Raw genomic sequence first — 16,583 nt, 5'->3', positions numbered from 1 at the left:
ATGCAAGATTTTGTTTATTTCTCTAAGCTGGAAACTCTTTCCTGGCAATCAATATAAAATGCTTTCTTCATATATGCAGTCCAAGGTTCTAGTTTTTCTACAGAGTTGCTAGCATGATCGATCAATGAAGCATGTTTCCTAATTCCCCCCTTCCTGCTTTCATCCTTTGGGTGCCTTTCGTTTTCTTGACTATGTGCCTGCAGAACACTTCAGGAAGTTAAATATTTGATCTTATAAATGCTAATGAATAGCCTGTAGCCTGCTAATGTCAAGCACCCTGAAATAAAAAGTCACATTGTTACTGTAGTGTTTAACTCTTAGTTTCGATGTATGCTGAATGTCAGTGTAAATGCTTTCAGTGAGGTGCAAGATGGTTTTAGCACACCGCATTTGAACCTTAGAAAACTAAGGAGGCTAAGTCAGTATCTACCCTAAATTCCCTTCTTAAACATCCTCATATACGCATGTGGCAAAGCAAAGAAGAGCCATTCGCATTTACTCAGGTGGGGCAAATTAATACCGTGGAATTTTGTAACAGGGTTTTTGAATAGTTTGTGCAACAATTCTTGGCAAAAAGTTCAGAGTTCATTCTGCGTGACTCAACTCCCACGGCCACCGCAGGTTTTGAGACCCGGGCCGCGGAAGCTGCTCACCAAGGAGCCCCAGAGCGCCCAGGCCTCCGTCTGTGGATGTCACCACGTGCCCCGGCAACCTCCTTGCTACGTGTGTTCCCTGGACGTGGGGATGGGTTTTTGTCGTGCTTCATCACAGCAACGTTTGCAAGCACATACTGCACCTCTGTTATCAAAAACAATAATCGAGGATTAAGCTGCCTCCTCTCCCAGCAGACAGTCACTCGGGTCTCCACAACTGCGCCGTCCTACAGGCCAGCAGATCTTCAGTCATCGTGCCGTCACTTCTTCCTTCACCCTTCCTACTCATAGGATCTCCGAGACTTCTTAAAGCCAACAGGAGCTCAGAGGCAGACTGACTTCATTATTTTTGCACGTACGAGGCAGTTCCGCGACAGCACCCAAGAAAAACTTCTCTTCCGCGCTCCCATTGTACTTCAGGCGCTTCACCGCAGCAGCCGGCGCTGCCCCTACGACCCTCCGACCAGCGCGGAGTCGGAAAAGCAACGCAAAACAACTCCCGCAGCGGCGAGGACGGAGGCGGGCGGCGGCCCCGGCGCCCCACGCCGGCCGTTTCGGCCGGCCCCGCACCGCCAACCGCGGCCGTGGCGGCTCCCCCCGGCCCTGGCCCCGGCCCTGGCCCCGGGGAAGCGGGGCGGCTCCCGGGCCGCCCTCCGGCTCCAGCCCGGCCGAGGATACCGCCGCCCCCGTCCCGCACTTGCCCCCGAGTTTTGTCCCTCCGCGCCGCCGCCGAGCCCCGCCACGCCTCAGGGCGGCCCCGGGGGAAGGCAGGCGAGGCGGCCGCGGCCGCGAGGGGGAGTTCCGCCTCTCCCCGCCGCCGCCCCGCGGTGAACCTCGCCCGCTCCCCGCCTTACCTGAGGCGCTGAGGGCGGCGGGCGGCCATCCCGCCTGCCCCGCGGCCAGCAGCTCCGCGCCGCCCGCCCCAGCCCCGCCAGCATCCTCCCGGACCACCTCCTCCTCCTCCTCCTCCTCCTCCTCCTCCTCCGGCGGGGAGCGGGCCGCCTCCGGGCGCGCTTCGGGGCGGGCAGCACTGGCTGCCACGCCGGCCGTGGGCGAGCCCAAGCGGAGGGCGTCTCCTCCGGCAGTCGGGTGGTTTTGTGTGTTTTTCCTTTTCTCCTTCCCGCCAGCCGCCGAGGGGCCGGGCCGGGCCGCTGCCTCCGTCCCGCTCGCCGGGGCGATGCCGGGGCGGGCGGGGGCGGCAGCGGGTGCCCGCCCTGCCCTGCCCTGCCCGGCCCTGCGTGCCGGGCCCGGCCGGGAGCCGTGTCGGCGGCGGCGGCGCTGGGCTGGGGGCGAGGAGGCGGCTCCGCCTGGCCTGGCTCAGCCGGGCGCAGCCCACCGCCCTGGGACACACGGGTGCCGTGTCCCCTCTTCTGCACCTTTCTGCTTGTACTTGAAAAGGGATTTCAGTAATTACATTTATAAATTACATTAAGGGATTAATAATTAATTTCTCTCTTATACCTACCTTTTCTGTAGCTAGGTTTTGCCTTTTTTCATAGAATCGTAGAATGCCCTGAGTTGGAAGGGACCCTCAAGGATCATCGAGTCCAACTCCTGTCCCTGCACAGAACAACCCCAAAATTCACAGAGTTATAGAATCGTTAAGGTTGGAAAAGACCTCTAGGATCACCAAGTCCAACCATCAACCCAACACCACCATGTCTCCTAAACCATGCCCTGAAGTGCCACATCTACACTACATATCTTTTAAATACCATGGGATGGCAACCCTACCACCTCTCTGGGCAGCCTGTTCCAATGCCTGACCACTCTTCCAGTAAATTAATTTTTCCTAATATCCAATCTAAACTCCCCTGATGCAGCTTGAGGCCATTTCCTCTTGTCCTATCGCTAGTGACCTGGGAGAAGAGACCAACACCCACCTCACTACAACCTCCTTTCAGGTAGTTGTAGAGTGTGATAAGGTCTCCCGTCAGCCTCCTCTTCTCCAGGCTAAACACCCCCAGTTCCCTCAACCTCTCATCCTAAGACTTGCTCTCCAGACCCTTCACCAGCTTCCTTGCCCTTCTCTGGACACGCTCCAGCAATTCAATGTCCTTCTTGTAGTGAGGGGCACAAAACTGAACACACTATTCCAGGTGCGGTCTCACCAGTGCCGAGTACAGGGACAAAATCACTTCCCTGCTCCTGCTGGCCACACTGTTCCTGATACAAGCCAGGATGCTGTTGGCCTGCTTGGCCACCTGGGCACGCTGCTGGCTCATGTTCAGCTGACTGACAACCAACACCCCCAGGTCCTTCTCCCCCAGGCAGCTTTCCAGCCACTCCTCCCCAAGCCTGTAGCATTGCATGGGGTTGTTGTGACCCAAGTGCAGGACCCGGCACTTGCCCTTGTTAAACCTCATACAGTTGGCCTCAGCCCATTGATCCAGACTGTCCAGGTCCCTCTACAGAGCCTTCAAGGGCGTTGTCCAAGTGCTTCTTGACTATCGTCAGGCTTGGTGCGGTGGCTGCCCCCCTGGGGAGCCCGTTCCAGGGCTCCACCACCCTCTGGGGGAAAGAACCTTTTCCTAATATCCAACCTAAACCTCCCCTGGCACATCTTCCTGCCACTCCCTCAGGTCCTGTCATCAGTCACCAGAGAGAAGAGATCAGCGCCTGCTCCTCCTCCTCCCCTTGTGAGGAAGCTGCAGACTGCAATGAGGTCTCCCACCAGTCTCTTCTTCAAGCTGTACAAACAAAGTGACTTTAGCCACCCCTCATACAGCTTCCCTTCTAAACCCTTCACCAACTTTGCAGCCCTCCTCTGGACACTCTCTAGTAGCTTTATATCCTTTATGTACTGTGGTGCCCAAAACTGCATACAGTACTCGAGGTGAGACTGCACCTGTGCAGAGTAGAACACGTCAATCATCTCCCTCAACTGGCTGTAGTACAGTGCTTGATGCACCCCAGGGCATGGTTGGCACTCTTGGCTGCCAGGACACACTGTTGGCTCATGTTCAACTTGCCATTGACTAGAACCCCCAGGTCCCTCTCTGCAGCGCTGCTCTCCAGCCTCTCACTCCCCAGTCTGTATGTACAGCCAGGGTTGCCGTGCCCCAGATGCAAAATCTGGCACTTGCCCTTGTTACACTTCTGGTGATTGCCCATCTCTCCAGTCTGTCTAGATCTCTCTTCAGGGCCTCTCTGTCCTCGAGAATATCAACAGCTCCTCCCAATTTTGTGTCTTCAGCAAACTTAATTACTGTTCCTTCAAGCCCTGCATCCAAGTCATTTACAAAGAGATTAAAGAGTACCAGCCCCAAGATGGATCCCTGCGGAACCCCACTAGTGACTGGCTGCCAGCCCAATGTAACCCCATTTACGATAACCCTTTGAGCCTGACCCGTCAGCCAATTGCTCACCCACTGCATTACGTGTTTGTCCAGCTGTGTGCTGGGCATTTTATCCAGGAGGATATTGTGAGAGACAGTATTGAAATCTTTACTAAAATCCCAAAAGATTACATCGATCGGCTTCCCTTGTTCAGCTAGGTGGTAAGCTTGTCATAGAAGGAAATAAAATTTGTTAGGCAGGACTTTCCCCTCATGAACCTGTCCTGGCTGGGACCAATGACTGCGTTGTCTTTCAGATATTTTTCAGTAACTCCCAGAATAATCTTCTCTATAATTTTTCCAGGCACAGAAGTGAGACTCATGGGCCTGTAGTTACCAGGGTCACCCCTGTTGCCCTTCCTAAAGATTGGTACAATGTTTGCCAGCTTCCAGTCAACTGGGACCTCTCCAGACTCCCACAAGCATTGAAAAAATAATTGAGAGAGGTCTTGCTATGACATCAGCCAGCTCTTTAAGTACCTTCAGATGAATCCCATCAGGCTGCATTGACTTATAGGCATCCAGCTAGAGCAGCAAGTCCCACACTCATTCTAAATTGATGGGGAGTTTATCAGTCGCACAGCCACGGTTCTCTAGCCCATGGCTCCGGGGGTCCCTGAGCCCACCATCGGTGTTGAAGAAAGCATTAAATGTCTCTGCCTTGTCTATGTCCCTGTTTGTGAGGTGACCATTGTCATCAAGCAACAGGCCAATGTTACTTCTGGCCTGCCTTTTGCCATTAATGTATTTTAAAAAGCCTCACGGTACTGGCCAGCTTCAACTCTAATTGAGCTTTGGCCACACGTATTTCCTCCCTGCAGTGGCAAACAGCATCCCTATAGTCCTCCCATGTCACCCGACCTTGCTTCTACTGGCCCTGTACTTTCTTTTTTCTCCTTATTTCTAGAAGATCCCTCCTCAGCCAAGCCAGCCTTTTGCCTCGCCTGCTTGACTTCCTACACCTTGGAACATTTGAGAACAAACTTTTGAGGAACAGGACTATTGCTGCCCCCCGTGTTTCAGCAGAATAAACACATGACACAGACATGAACAGCAAAGCACAAAAGATAAACACTCTTGGAGTTCATTATTTTACAAGAAAGTTTTGTTTACAGCAGTAGAGCCATTAGCAAAACTTAACCCTTTTCTAGTCAGTCATTTGGTTGATATCACCTTATCCCACAGAATCTCTGTGCCCACGAACATAGGTTTTCACGTTCAGTACAAACCCCTGAAGTGCATCAGACCCATCAGGGAAACATACAGGAAACCAGGCTGTTGCAGATCTGAGAGACCATCACTATCGTGGAAAAACTCCACAACAGATTAACAGGTAACAGGCAGTGACTCCCAAAGGCGGTAACTTCTGATGCAAATCACAATTAATATTTATCATAGCAAAAATTTCCCAAATTTTATTGGAGTAATTTTCCTTTAGCCAAAGTAAGAGTTAATTTCTGGACTTATGTACCTAAGTAAATTATATTAATATCCACAAAGTTGCTGAATGTGAAATAAAGGATTAAAGAGTTAAGTATATTAATTCAAGATGGAATATTTATGGTTTCATCAAGCAGAGGCAATTAGGTCACATTAAGTGGCTTTTTTTTCTACTCCTACCACATAGTATTGGTATTATCAAAATTACCTTATTTGGGGAGGAAAAATCAGTGTCAGGACTAGAAAAGAGATTATTTAGTTTTGGTCATTGTTCAGTGCTACGCTTATTTTCTGTACTTTGTTCTAGAAAGTCAATAAGGAGCAAAGAAGCGCTGCTGCTCACAGCAGCCTGTGGTTAGCTTCTGCAGGGGACTGGGAATCAAGGCTCATGTTTTTATCTACAGGCGACGAGAAACAAGAGAACATTTTACTAGTTGGGCCTTGCATCACTGCCAAGTTTAAAAAGATGACTGACTCTGAAAAACTTACCCCACGTTTACCTTTCACACCTTTCTGATTGCCTCATGAAGCAACTCCTGCTTCGTTGGCTAAGCAACGTGATTTGTATCTTACAATTTCAACTGTCAGTACTTGCTGTTCACTGTAACTTAGTTTTTTTCAAATCATACCTCTAAATGTATCTGTAACATACTTCTAAACTAACATAATACATAATTATCACTTGACAAAGAAAAGTCTACGTAAAACTCTCATTGTATTTACCTGTTCATATCCATTGAATACAATAAATACAAAAAATCCTGAAACATCACCACAGTCACAGGTAGCATTAAACCAGCTATAAAATGGAGTGAACGGCAGAAGTTTCTTGAGCAACTACTAAAACAAGGCCTGGACCTGAAACTAAGGGGGAATAAGAGGGACCCTGGCCACAGCATTTCCAAATGGTGACGGGTCTGTCTCAAATCTCAGGGCATTCATTTCAAATCTTTGTCGAGGTAAAAAAACCAAGACAAACTTCAAGGTAAGACAGAAGGACACAGATGATGATCTGAATGAGATGCTTTTTTTCCTGGGCAAAATCTCAAGCTCTAGGAGAGCACCCTAACTCCAGACATGTCTCACCAACCGGGATGTCAGAGGCACAAAACTGCAAGAGCAGCGATCTCTACCCTCACCACAGGGAGGAACTTGACTGAAAGTGCCACGCGTGATACTCCAAATACGTTCAGAAGTGGAAAGCACACAGCCTAATTACAGGGTAATCATCTTCATCAGGATAGGACTCCGATGACAAAATGAATCAGGACCCCAATTACAGGATATTCCCATCATTCAAGGAAACAAATATGCTTAGATGTAACTCCAGTCATGATTACAGGGAGGCCAGAGCATTTCTCCTCATCCTGTCTTGTTTCCTCCATCACAGTTCTTTTAATGCTTCCTTGTTCGTGGGTACCTTTCCAGAGTTGGAGGGTAAGGGAAAGAGAGCAGAAAAAGCCTGATGACAAAACTCAACATCCCCATCTGCACAACAATATCAAACCCAGGGCTTGAAGCTCTCCCCCTAAGGCAGTTCTATGCCATCCTCCTTCAGCAAGCAGGATTTCCTCCTTCCACTTCCAGGATCCCCCCGGGGAAAAAATACAAACAAACAAACAAAAAACCCCAAAAAACCAACAACAAACCAAGCAACTTTCCAATGTATCTTACTTAAAAACGTCTAGCTGTTGGTTTTCAACTGTTGCATGCTACAGTTCAAAACAGAAAATATAATGGAATAGAATAAAATTGTGATAAGTCTTCCAAAACCCATGTGTCTACTGAGAGATTTAGCCAGCATCTGGTGATGAGAAGCTGCTACAAAATCTCTCCTCTTCAGCAGCAAATATGAGCTAAGATCTCCCGCCTCACTTTCAGAATTCCAGGTAAGGCCGTTACAAGCCATTAGTAAACAGCCTGAATTTTCTCAAAAGGCACAAGGAAGAAACCCAAACACCTATGTTTTCATGAAGAGGGAAGCATATAAAGTTCTTTCACTCCTGGACACGGTAACAGCGCTGCAGCCATTCAATGTAAAGACAAACGTTTTGACCAGTGAAAACTAGGTTTCCTCCCAGTGCACAGAGACTGAAAATCTCTCTTCAAAGTATAGAGGAAGAGCTCATTGCAAAATGGTAGCTCTGGCAGTACCAAATACTAATCCTCCTGCTCTAGTAAAGAAAGAGTAAGATGAGACCTAGTGCCGACTTGCACAGAACACAGACAAAAGCACTATAGAGCTTTTGTCTATAGCACTATAAAGCTCCACAAGAGCTGTGGATCATGCCTGTAAGATTTCCTAAATAGACTGCTGGAAGGCGTGATGCCCCGTGGGAAGAGACCTGGACTCCAATTACAGAGATAAACTCTTACTCAAAGCATGAGAAGTGCTTAGACTAGGCAGAGGATCGTAAATTATACTCTTATTACAGAGTTGCCAGACCATCTAAATTGCACTGGAGCATTAAATAGTCAGGAGAGCAGAGACCTGAGTCGCAGAGGTTGCTTCGTCCAGAGTCATCATTTTTAGCTCCCTCTTGAGACTTTTTACTGTGTCTCCTTGTTTGCTTAGGCTTCGTATGCTTTCTCTTGCTTGTACGTTTATCTTTGATGTATTGTATGCATAAATTCTTCCAAAAATAATTATCACATTTAGGACCTTAATACAGGAATGACATGTAGGATCACTCGATAGGCACAAAGTCTCAAAAAACCATCACAGCTAAGAGGTAAGCTACTATCCAGGTCCGATTTGCACACACAAACGTGTCTTGCGCTGGGCAGGATATCAGCGCACAGAATATGGTTCAGAGCCTATCTCCCAAAAAGGTTCAGATGAAGAGAGAACTGGGCCAAGAGCAAAAGGCTGCAGCTTGACATTTAAATTGGCCCCAGCATGATAACACAGACCAGCTCACTAGAATTCACTTGGAATAGCATCTGTGGCAAAGACTGTTGTTTGAGTACATTAATTCATATTAAAAGCCAAAAGTTCAATGTTACAAGTTTGTTCTAGTCATGGAAGCAGCATATCAGTTTTTAATTTCATATTCCCACTGCAGTTTTAGCAGCCCTTTAAGCCTTTGTGTTGCAGTTACTTACACCAGCGTAGCTCTTCAGTGAGGAGCCTTCCTTACAACCTCAGGGGAGCACAGGGTCCCGAAGAGAAGAGTCCTGCTAGTTTCTAGGTCCCTATCATTAATATCTTTTCCAGGGGGTAAAATGAAGTTTATATTCCCCATACCTCAAGGTGCTGAACACTCAGGATCTTGCAGCAAAAGCCAGCTGAAACAACAGGAACAGTTTGTATAGGGTGACATGCGTGCCATAGACACACTTTGAATCTTTGCTGAGAGTTTATTTGCCTGCCCAGCTGTGAATGCCTGTGTCTGAGGACAAGTAGTTGCACGACTGTTTCTGCTGACATAAGGGAGGTGGCGGGAGCACGTAGGGCAGGGCAGAGATTCCCTTTTTGGCACCACTGCACAGGGAAATCAGCCTAAGCTGCCACAGAAGCCACAGCTCCAGGGAGAAAGATACAACCAACACACCAGAAAAATATGGGCGGAGGATCCGCCATTTAGGGTTTCCTAATTCTGGAGACACTCCAGGCCCAGCTGGGGGCGGGGGGAGGACAATCCATCCAGTCCATCCAGACCCCTTGCTGGAGGACAATCTGTCATCAGAGAGCAGCAGCACGATGGAAAAGTTCAGCTGTTCCCTCCTCCCTTGACGCGCCACCCGCGCTGGCCAGAGCTTCAGCCAGTTTCAGGCTCTGGCTCCTGTTGCACAAGTCTGCCACAGAGATAGAGCTCAAGTCTTCAGCTTGGCACCTGCGGCATTTGAAAGAGCTTAGAAACCCTACATTTATGTAAAGTGGTTTTCCTCACTCAGGCAATCTTAAAGACCTACACTCGGGCCTTAAAATGTGAGAACATGCACATTTAATGTCAGTGTGGGACAGGAAGCAAGGACTGTTCAGAACACAGCACAGCACAATCCTTGTGGTCAGGGGTCCTCAGTGAAACCTCTGCTAGTAACAGAGTTAGTAATAGCTACACACAGCTTAACACACTTCACTCAAATACACGAAGAGACCGCAGAATCAAGGTGAAAGAGCAGAGCTAAACAAAAGACATACTTTACTGTCCAAAACATGCAAACAGCAATAACAAATGGCTCCTCAAACAAGCATAAATATTATTTATACCAGAGGAAGCCAGGCGCACCCATGTACCAGGTTCTGGTTTTGTTTAGTCATTTCACGTTAGTCATTACAAATGAGCACCAGAGCTGAGCAGAGACTCCATGAGTCACAACCATATTAATTCTAAAAATTCTGACATCCCGTTTTATGCAAATATTCAGGGACCTGAGCAGCCACGCCAACGCCACTCACTTCCTAGAAATTATACTCCCTTCACCTGTTCCCCAGAGCACATCTGTGCAAGGGTTTTGTGGTAATATTCTTTGGGTAATAGTTCTCCCTCCCCATAAGGTGGTATCACCCTGTTACTGTTTTAGACTAAGGAATAAAGACTGCCAGGAGCACAGCAACCTGATGGAGAAAAGGCTGGTTTCTAAGCCACTTTACATTTGATTCATGTAAAATCCACAAGGTAAAGCTGAAGAACATTCCTAGAAGTCTTAACTCTTGCTTCAGTAAGTCCTGCAGTCCCGCCTAGACCTTTTCCACAACATGTGCAGTTTCTAGAAGATTTCGCTTACTTCTAGTTCTTTTTTTTAAGGCAAGCCCTAAACCCTGAAGTAAGGTGCTGAAAGATTCTTCCTGCTACCTTAGGAAACTGGCATTGAGGAGGAAAGATTGTTCACAGGTTGTTTCTGTTTTGTAACTTGTCCAGGAAGCCAGATAACAGAACTTATTTTTTATAACACACACTTACTTAAAGAGCCAGGTATTACTGTTTACAAAGTTCACTGTTGCAAGAAATTAGGATGAAAAAGAGCAGAAAAGGGAAGAGGCTGGCAATACCCACCTTCATGTAAATCAGTTCATGCCACACCGTTTGCAATACCTTGCAGAGCACCAGGCGCCCTATCTCAAGTACAGTCTTAGCAGGTGCCATGAAAAGACAGAACACCACCATCAAAATTTAAACATACTGAGAAACTGAAAGCCTTAGAAAGCAGATAAAGGAGGGGACACGATAACCATGTATCAAAGAAAGATGGGTACAGAGCAGTTTGGTATCTCCTGTTCTCCCCAGCACAGGAAGCTACAGAGCATTCAGCAATTTGTCTTCGCAGGTCATTAGATGGCAACTTCTCATTTGAAGAAATTACTCCATCTAAGGCCAACAATACTCAGTTATTCTGATTAGCTAAAATGCCGGCGGGCTCTCACCCATCAGGCTGAACTCTACATACGCAAGGCAGGGACGGAACGCAGGGTAGGACGCCCTGTGCACAGGGATTTCCCGTGTTTCACCCCAGCCAGACCATCCGATACCGGTCACTCTTAAAGGTGACGGGATGCCAGAGCGGGTGGGTGGGCAACGGCCCTCGATGGCCTAGCTGCAGTCTGACAGTGACGGAGCAGCCGACAGACCCCGCGCGCGCTGCCTTCCCAAGGGCTGCGTTCCTCCTGCAGACCCAGTCCCTCCCACCCGCACTGCTAGAGATGCCGCAGCCATGGCCGCACAGGGGCACTTCCCACTCTTCTTCCAGGAACTTAAAGTTTGAAAATACACGTTTGGAAGGCTGAAAGATTTCGTGCTTGCTCTCTAAGAATAAAATACACTCTTGTGTCAACAAAGTATTTTTGGTAATTAGAAATAACGGTTTGGATTGGGGAAAGGGGAGAGCTCGGAAACTCAAATGTTTTTTTATTTTGAATAGAAATATAAAGGCACTTTGAAATACAGCCATATTCCAAGAAATTACTACCCTCCAACATCTGGATAGACAGTGAAGGCACCCATCTTTCAGAAGCTATGCACATGCTCAGCAAGCTGGATGAAGACATCTAGCACACATACCAGCAGTTCCAGTTCTATTTTTACTCCTGGCTTCCCCTACTTCGGATAATAAAAGCAGTATATTCAGCTGCCAACGAGACAAAGGAAAGCAGAAATAATTCCTTAGGTCCACATGATTTTTTTTTGTTTTGCTTCAGCATTAGGTTATCAAGTAGTTTTAAATAACACTTTGTCTTCAGAAAAGCTGGGATTTACAGCCTGTTGAATTTTTTGAAAGCATCACATCTACAGAAGCTACTAACAAAAGACAGTATTTTCCTAAATTATGTCCTAACATTAAAACAAAATCTTATTACTTTTTTTAACATCTTTTCAAACGATTTATGAGAATAACAACATTTCCTACGGCTAACAGATTATCAAGATGATTAATTATCAGCAGCTCTTCCTCATGCTTGAGGACCTTTGTGCCAGTAAACACTCAAGAATCCCTCAGAGCCTCAGTGCCTCCGAAGCAGATTTTCTACTCATGTTGATACAACACAAGAAAAGAAATACACTACTTGCTAGCCAAACGGTACTTCCTTCCAACACTCTTGACCTTTTTAAAACTGTCACTTTTTTTTTTTTTAGTGGTAACATGACTAAGGGTGTAACTGGAGATCAGTATTTGCTGATGCCTCTAGGGTGGTTTCTTAGCATCTGAAAAATCAAATACAACCCACATACGTAGCTTTAAGAAAATATAAACCAGAAAATGAGAGGGAGCCAGGTGCAAGAAAAGCAAGATTAAAAACTCATTCTCCTTTTCAAAATATTTTTTTTTTTAAACAGGTTCTGAAGTATTTCCAGGACTTCTGCCATCTCCTCAATTTATCTTCTGTAGAAGTGTGCAACTGCTAAACTCTCGTGCATGATTGATATTCTGAATTAGGCAGCTCCACCACTTTTGCTAAGGACTTTCAGAGGAAAATAAGAAGAAATTCTGTGGAATATTTGATAACTTCTAGTTATCAAAGTTGTAAAGGAAAAGACAAAGGCCCTGAAAGGGAAAAATCAGTACGAGTTCAGGATCAGAGCATAAGTTGAAGCACCTGTAATGTGGTTATTTGAATTTTCATTGCTCTTGTAATAATCTCTTTTACACAGCACTAATCATGCTAGAATTCTCTTGCTGCACTCAAACATGTAAGGACGCCTTCGGAGTTTTCATGAACAGGCATTGTAAGTAGCTTGCAAGGAAAAACGAAGTGTTCTCAAGAGACTTCAGATCCCAGTTATTTACTATAGTTGTAACCACACTTTGCAGATTCCTGCATCTGAATATAACAATGTCAGTTTAAGCAAAGCCATGCAAGGCTGCTAGAAATGTGCTTTTTAATTCTAGGAACTGACAGAGAAAAGAAAGATACACCAATAAATCATTACAGTCGTCCCCCCCCCCCCCTTAAAATTCCCAACACAACTGTACCAAAAAAAGCCGTTCTGCTCAATCTCACAATTATCTGGGTCCAACAGGCATTACTATTACATTCTTCTAGTTAGAACTTAACCTTTGATTCTGAAAGAATTATATTCTACCTCATTTATGAAAAACTAAGAAGCAATAGTGTATGCAGACACCCCTCCCCTTTTTTAAAAACAAACTACCAGAAAGAGTTACATAAAAGATTTATTAACATGTATTAAACTCTAAAGAATTCCTTTTAAACAAAAAGTCACTGAAGTAATTGTTGACACGGTAACTGACACGTATTTGGGGTATTCCATAAATGCACGGCCAGTTAGAGCCTCAGACCTCCAAACTTGCTATTACTGAAACTGGCCGCTAAGCTTTTGCAGGATTACATCCTGCCCGCAATCAGAATACAGCACTGAGGCAAAATATACTTTAAAACTGAAATGAAAATGAGATCTTTCAGTTAACAAGTTAATACTTCTTACTACAGAATTCAGCAACTGAGGTTGTAGTTATTCCCTCATAAACCCGCTTCTGTCCCAACACCTTGAAAATTCTGCATGGAATTCTTAAAGTGTATTTGGTCTGGAAAAAAAGTAAGACTCCACATTTAAAATTACTGAAAAGCTCCTGACTCTCAGGACTACTAACAACCGATTCTGGCTTTTTTAAAAACAGTAACGACAAAACCATATTTTCAGATTCTGACAAAATACACAGAAAACTGAAGCCAAACAAAATCACCCGCACCTGGACATCTTTTCTTCATTACCATGAAGCTCTACATCAAGATTAATGAATAGGCTTATTAAGAATATAATACAGAATCAAGCCTCATAATAATTCTCTGGGAGCTGCATCATGTGTCCTACCATTGTAAGAGCTTCCTGGACTGTAATTTCTCCCACAGGAACTCCCATACTACTTAGCTGGTAAGAGAGGTACAAGATGTTGCTTTTAGAACTAAGACACAGAAGGGGACACCCACTGTCAGTACTTAAAATGCTGAGAATTTCAACTGATCCCCCAAAGACTGACTTAGCTGGGCTAGGAAACATTCTCCCAGCAAATCTTATATTTTTCATTAAGCAGGCATGGCTTATGTTACACAGTGTTGAAGGCATTTTGGGCAGAGTTCAATCCCTAAAATGGCTAGAGATCTTCTTTGGACAGACTTCACTAAAGCAGATATGAAAGCATGCCCCTTAATCTCTCCTCCAAAATCTTACTCAGCAGGCAAAAAGCTTGCTGACCTTCACAGCACATCCCTGTGTAGGGATTAATCTCCTGGTACAGTGGTGTGATCCAAACCATCATAAGTAGAACTGTCCTGTAGATACCTCTGCCATGCCTACAGATACTCCAAATTCAAGACACTTCTGTGAGACTGTCTTTTTCAAAATTTGAACTGAAGATCAGTCAGAATGAAGATGTGCTCATAATGAGTAAAACATAACTAGGTTCACTGTGCCGTGTAATAATTTTACTGCACAAATAGCTCAAGATATATTTTTCATAATTTTTATATATAAAAACCATAGAAGAATAAAGCTTTAAGTAATGGTTTTACAGAATATGTTGCAATTAATCATGGCATAGTATGTTCGCAGATATTCAATACCAAGGTCACAAATCAGAAGCATCTATCTTGGGGCACTTAAAATTGTAACATGCTCTTCTCATCTCCGCAGTTGCAAACGATTTTTAAGATGCCCCACTCTTCAGCAGCACTTCGCTTTCACCCAGTGCAAATTAATCTACAAAAAAGGACTGAAATCCTGGAGGTCTGACGTAGGGACAACATTCAGCATCACCTAAGACATTTATTACATGATAAATTAATATACTAAACGGAAAGTTTCTCTTAAGTAATCTTTGGGTAACTTAAACACATTTAGTTAAGGACAACACACAAATTTAACTTAAAAGGTATCTTCTCCAAACAATGAGTTTGTGCTAACATGCAGAATAACACCACTTGCAGAATTTAATTAGTGCAGCTTTCAAAGCACTTGAAATCCATACCTAGTACTTTTTTTTCTTGGTTATTTGATTCAGGGGATATGGCAGTTAAAATGCAACATTAGCATTTCAAAGCTAATTTAAAATAAAACGTAATTATACTAATCATCATTTACTTTTCTGTACTTATTTCACTGTAGTCACATTTCATTAAACCAAACAAATGAAGTTCAGAATAGTAAGTATGAGTGATCTTGCTTTATGAATTGTTTCTAATGTGCCTTTGAAAAACACCAAACCAAAACCATCCCAACTTCACCAAATCTGAAGATCTGGGATAAATCTCTCAAAAAGCCCAAACCAGTGAGTTACGAAAACATTAGCAAGAACAAGGTTTCAGAAAGATGCAAGTGTGATTACGTTTTGAATGTTGACATTTTAAAGCCTCTACTTCCATTGATACAAGGTAATTAATTTTTACACACCCCCCTTTTTTTCTTTTACTGTAGACCACAGCAGAAGTCAAATCATCAAGCGTGAGCAAGTGATTACCCATGCTTACTCTTAAATGGCAGACAACACAAGTTACAGAAACCTGGACCAAGACTACAGTAGTTTACAAAGTGTAAAACAAGGTTAACAGATTTGCCTTCTTTAGGATAATACATAAGAAGGGTTTTAGGAACTTTGTATGAATAGCTCATTTCAGACTATGCAGTGTTTTCTCCTTCCTTCCGGGGGTCTGTGAAATAAAGTGGTAAACATGTTCTCTTCAATATTCAGTTCAGTGAGTTTAGTGGCAAAAAGATTATACTTGCATAAATATCAAAACACATGATAAAGCAAAATATTTTTAATTAGTAAGCCAATCATAAATAAATTCACCTAAAAGTAACAGAAGCAGCAGCTGTGTTCCTTCTACACAGATACTTTTTTAGCATGTTTTAATAGTCAACTTCATTGTCTAGCCTGGGACAAAACAATTCATCATTGAGTACTCGACAATTCCACACACTGAGCTCTTTTTTTAGTTACATTTTTTACATTTTCTTTACAAACGTAATTTATGTACATTATGTATTTATTTCTACAACTGATGTACTTTACTGAAACTCTACAACTTTCACAAGGAATTTGCTGAAGTCTTTAGTAAATATGAATCATTCCTTTTAAAAAGAAATTCATATAAACAACCAACATACAGCACTGCCCTTTGACATCTCTGTTAAGAATTTGGATCTGGAAGGGCTACTATAATAAACGTAAGAAAAAAAGGCTTTACCTAATTGTACATTTGGTTAAGAAATACCATCCCACATAGCTACATAAATTCACCAGCTTGCAATAAACAGAGCACCATACTGCTGCACAACTGGAAATGTGTATAAACTCATCTGAAGTTTACTAGTGAAACATCTTCATCACTCCTAGCGCTTTTAGTCTGAAGTAAATCTGCAAAACTCTTCTGGAAATGTATACTTCTTTAGCTGAAAAGCTCCAAAAATAGTGCTGGTCACTGTATATTGTGAAGAACAAGTATCCACTTTTGTAACTTCCCATATGCTTCTCTCAGCCCATGCGTCTATCCGGAGTCAGGATTTTTCTTCTATTTATTCCTTGTTCACTTACAAATCTGCTGTTGAATATTAAGTAAGAATTCATAATATGAGAAAGCTGCTTCTGTCCGATCCTCAATTAAATGCTGAAAAAATTCTGTTTTGGCAGGGTTCTCATCTCTGAAAGAAGAAAAGGTATTTTAGTCCAAACATTGAGCAAAAAAATACACCAT

At 44.3% G+C, this 16,583-nt stretch overlaps 2 protein-coding genes across 5 annotated transcripts in view; both read right to left on the bottom strand.

Annotated features, from left to right (window-relative positions):
• The window catches only part of MCUB (mitochondrial calcium uniporter dominant negative subunit beta), a 55,422-nt gene extending 53,510 nt beyond the window's left edge, over positions 1-1,912 (bottom strand). Inside the window, exon 1 of one of the 2 annotated variants that reach the window (XM_064450099.1) lies at positions 1,508-1,912. In XM_064450099.1, the coding sequence (XP_064306169.1) occupies positions 1,508-1,591 (84 nt within the window). In that variant the 5' untranslated portion in view covers positions 1,592-1,912. The remainder of the gene's footprint in view (positions 1-1,507) is intronic. The other variant, XM_064450100.1, reaches the window with a different exon arrangement.
• Positions 1,913-15,632: 13,720 nt separating this feature from the next.
• SEC24B (SEC24 homolog B, COPII coat complex component) overlaps positions 15,633-16,583 on the bottom strand; it is a 45,852-nt gene continuing 44,901 nt past the window's right edge. For all 3 annotated transcript variants that reach the window (XM_064450095.1, XM_064450096.1, XM_064450097.1), the window contains one exon: positions 15,633-16,530. In XM_064450095.1, coding sequence (XP_064306165.1) covers positions 16,416-16,530 — 115 coding nt within the window. In that variant the 3' untranslated portion in view covers positions 15,633-16,415. The remainder of the gene's footprint in view (positions 16,531-16,583) is intronic.

Source organism: Phalacrocorax carbo, chromosome 4 (assembly GCF_963921805.1).
Source record: "Phalacrocorax carbo chromosome 4, bPhaCar2.1, whole genome shotgun sequence".
NCBI lineage: Eukaryota > Metazoa > Chordata > Aves > Suliformes > Phalacrocoracidae > Phalacrocorax > Phalacrocorax carbo.
Note: the sequence above shows the minus strand (reverse complement) of the source record. Positions and strands in the feature narration are given on the sequence as shown.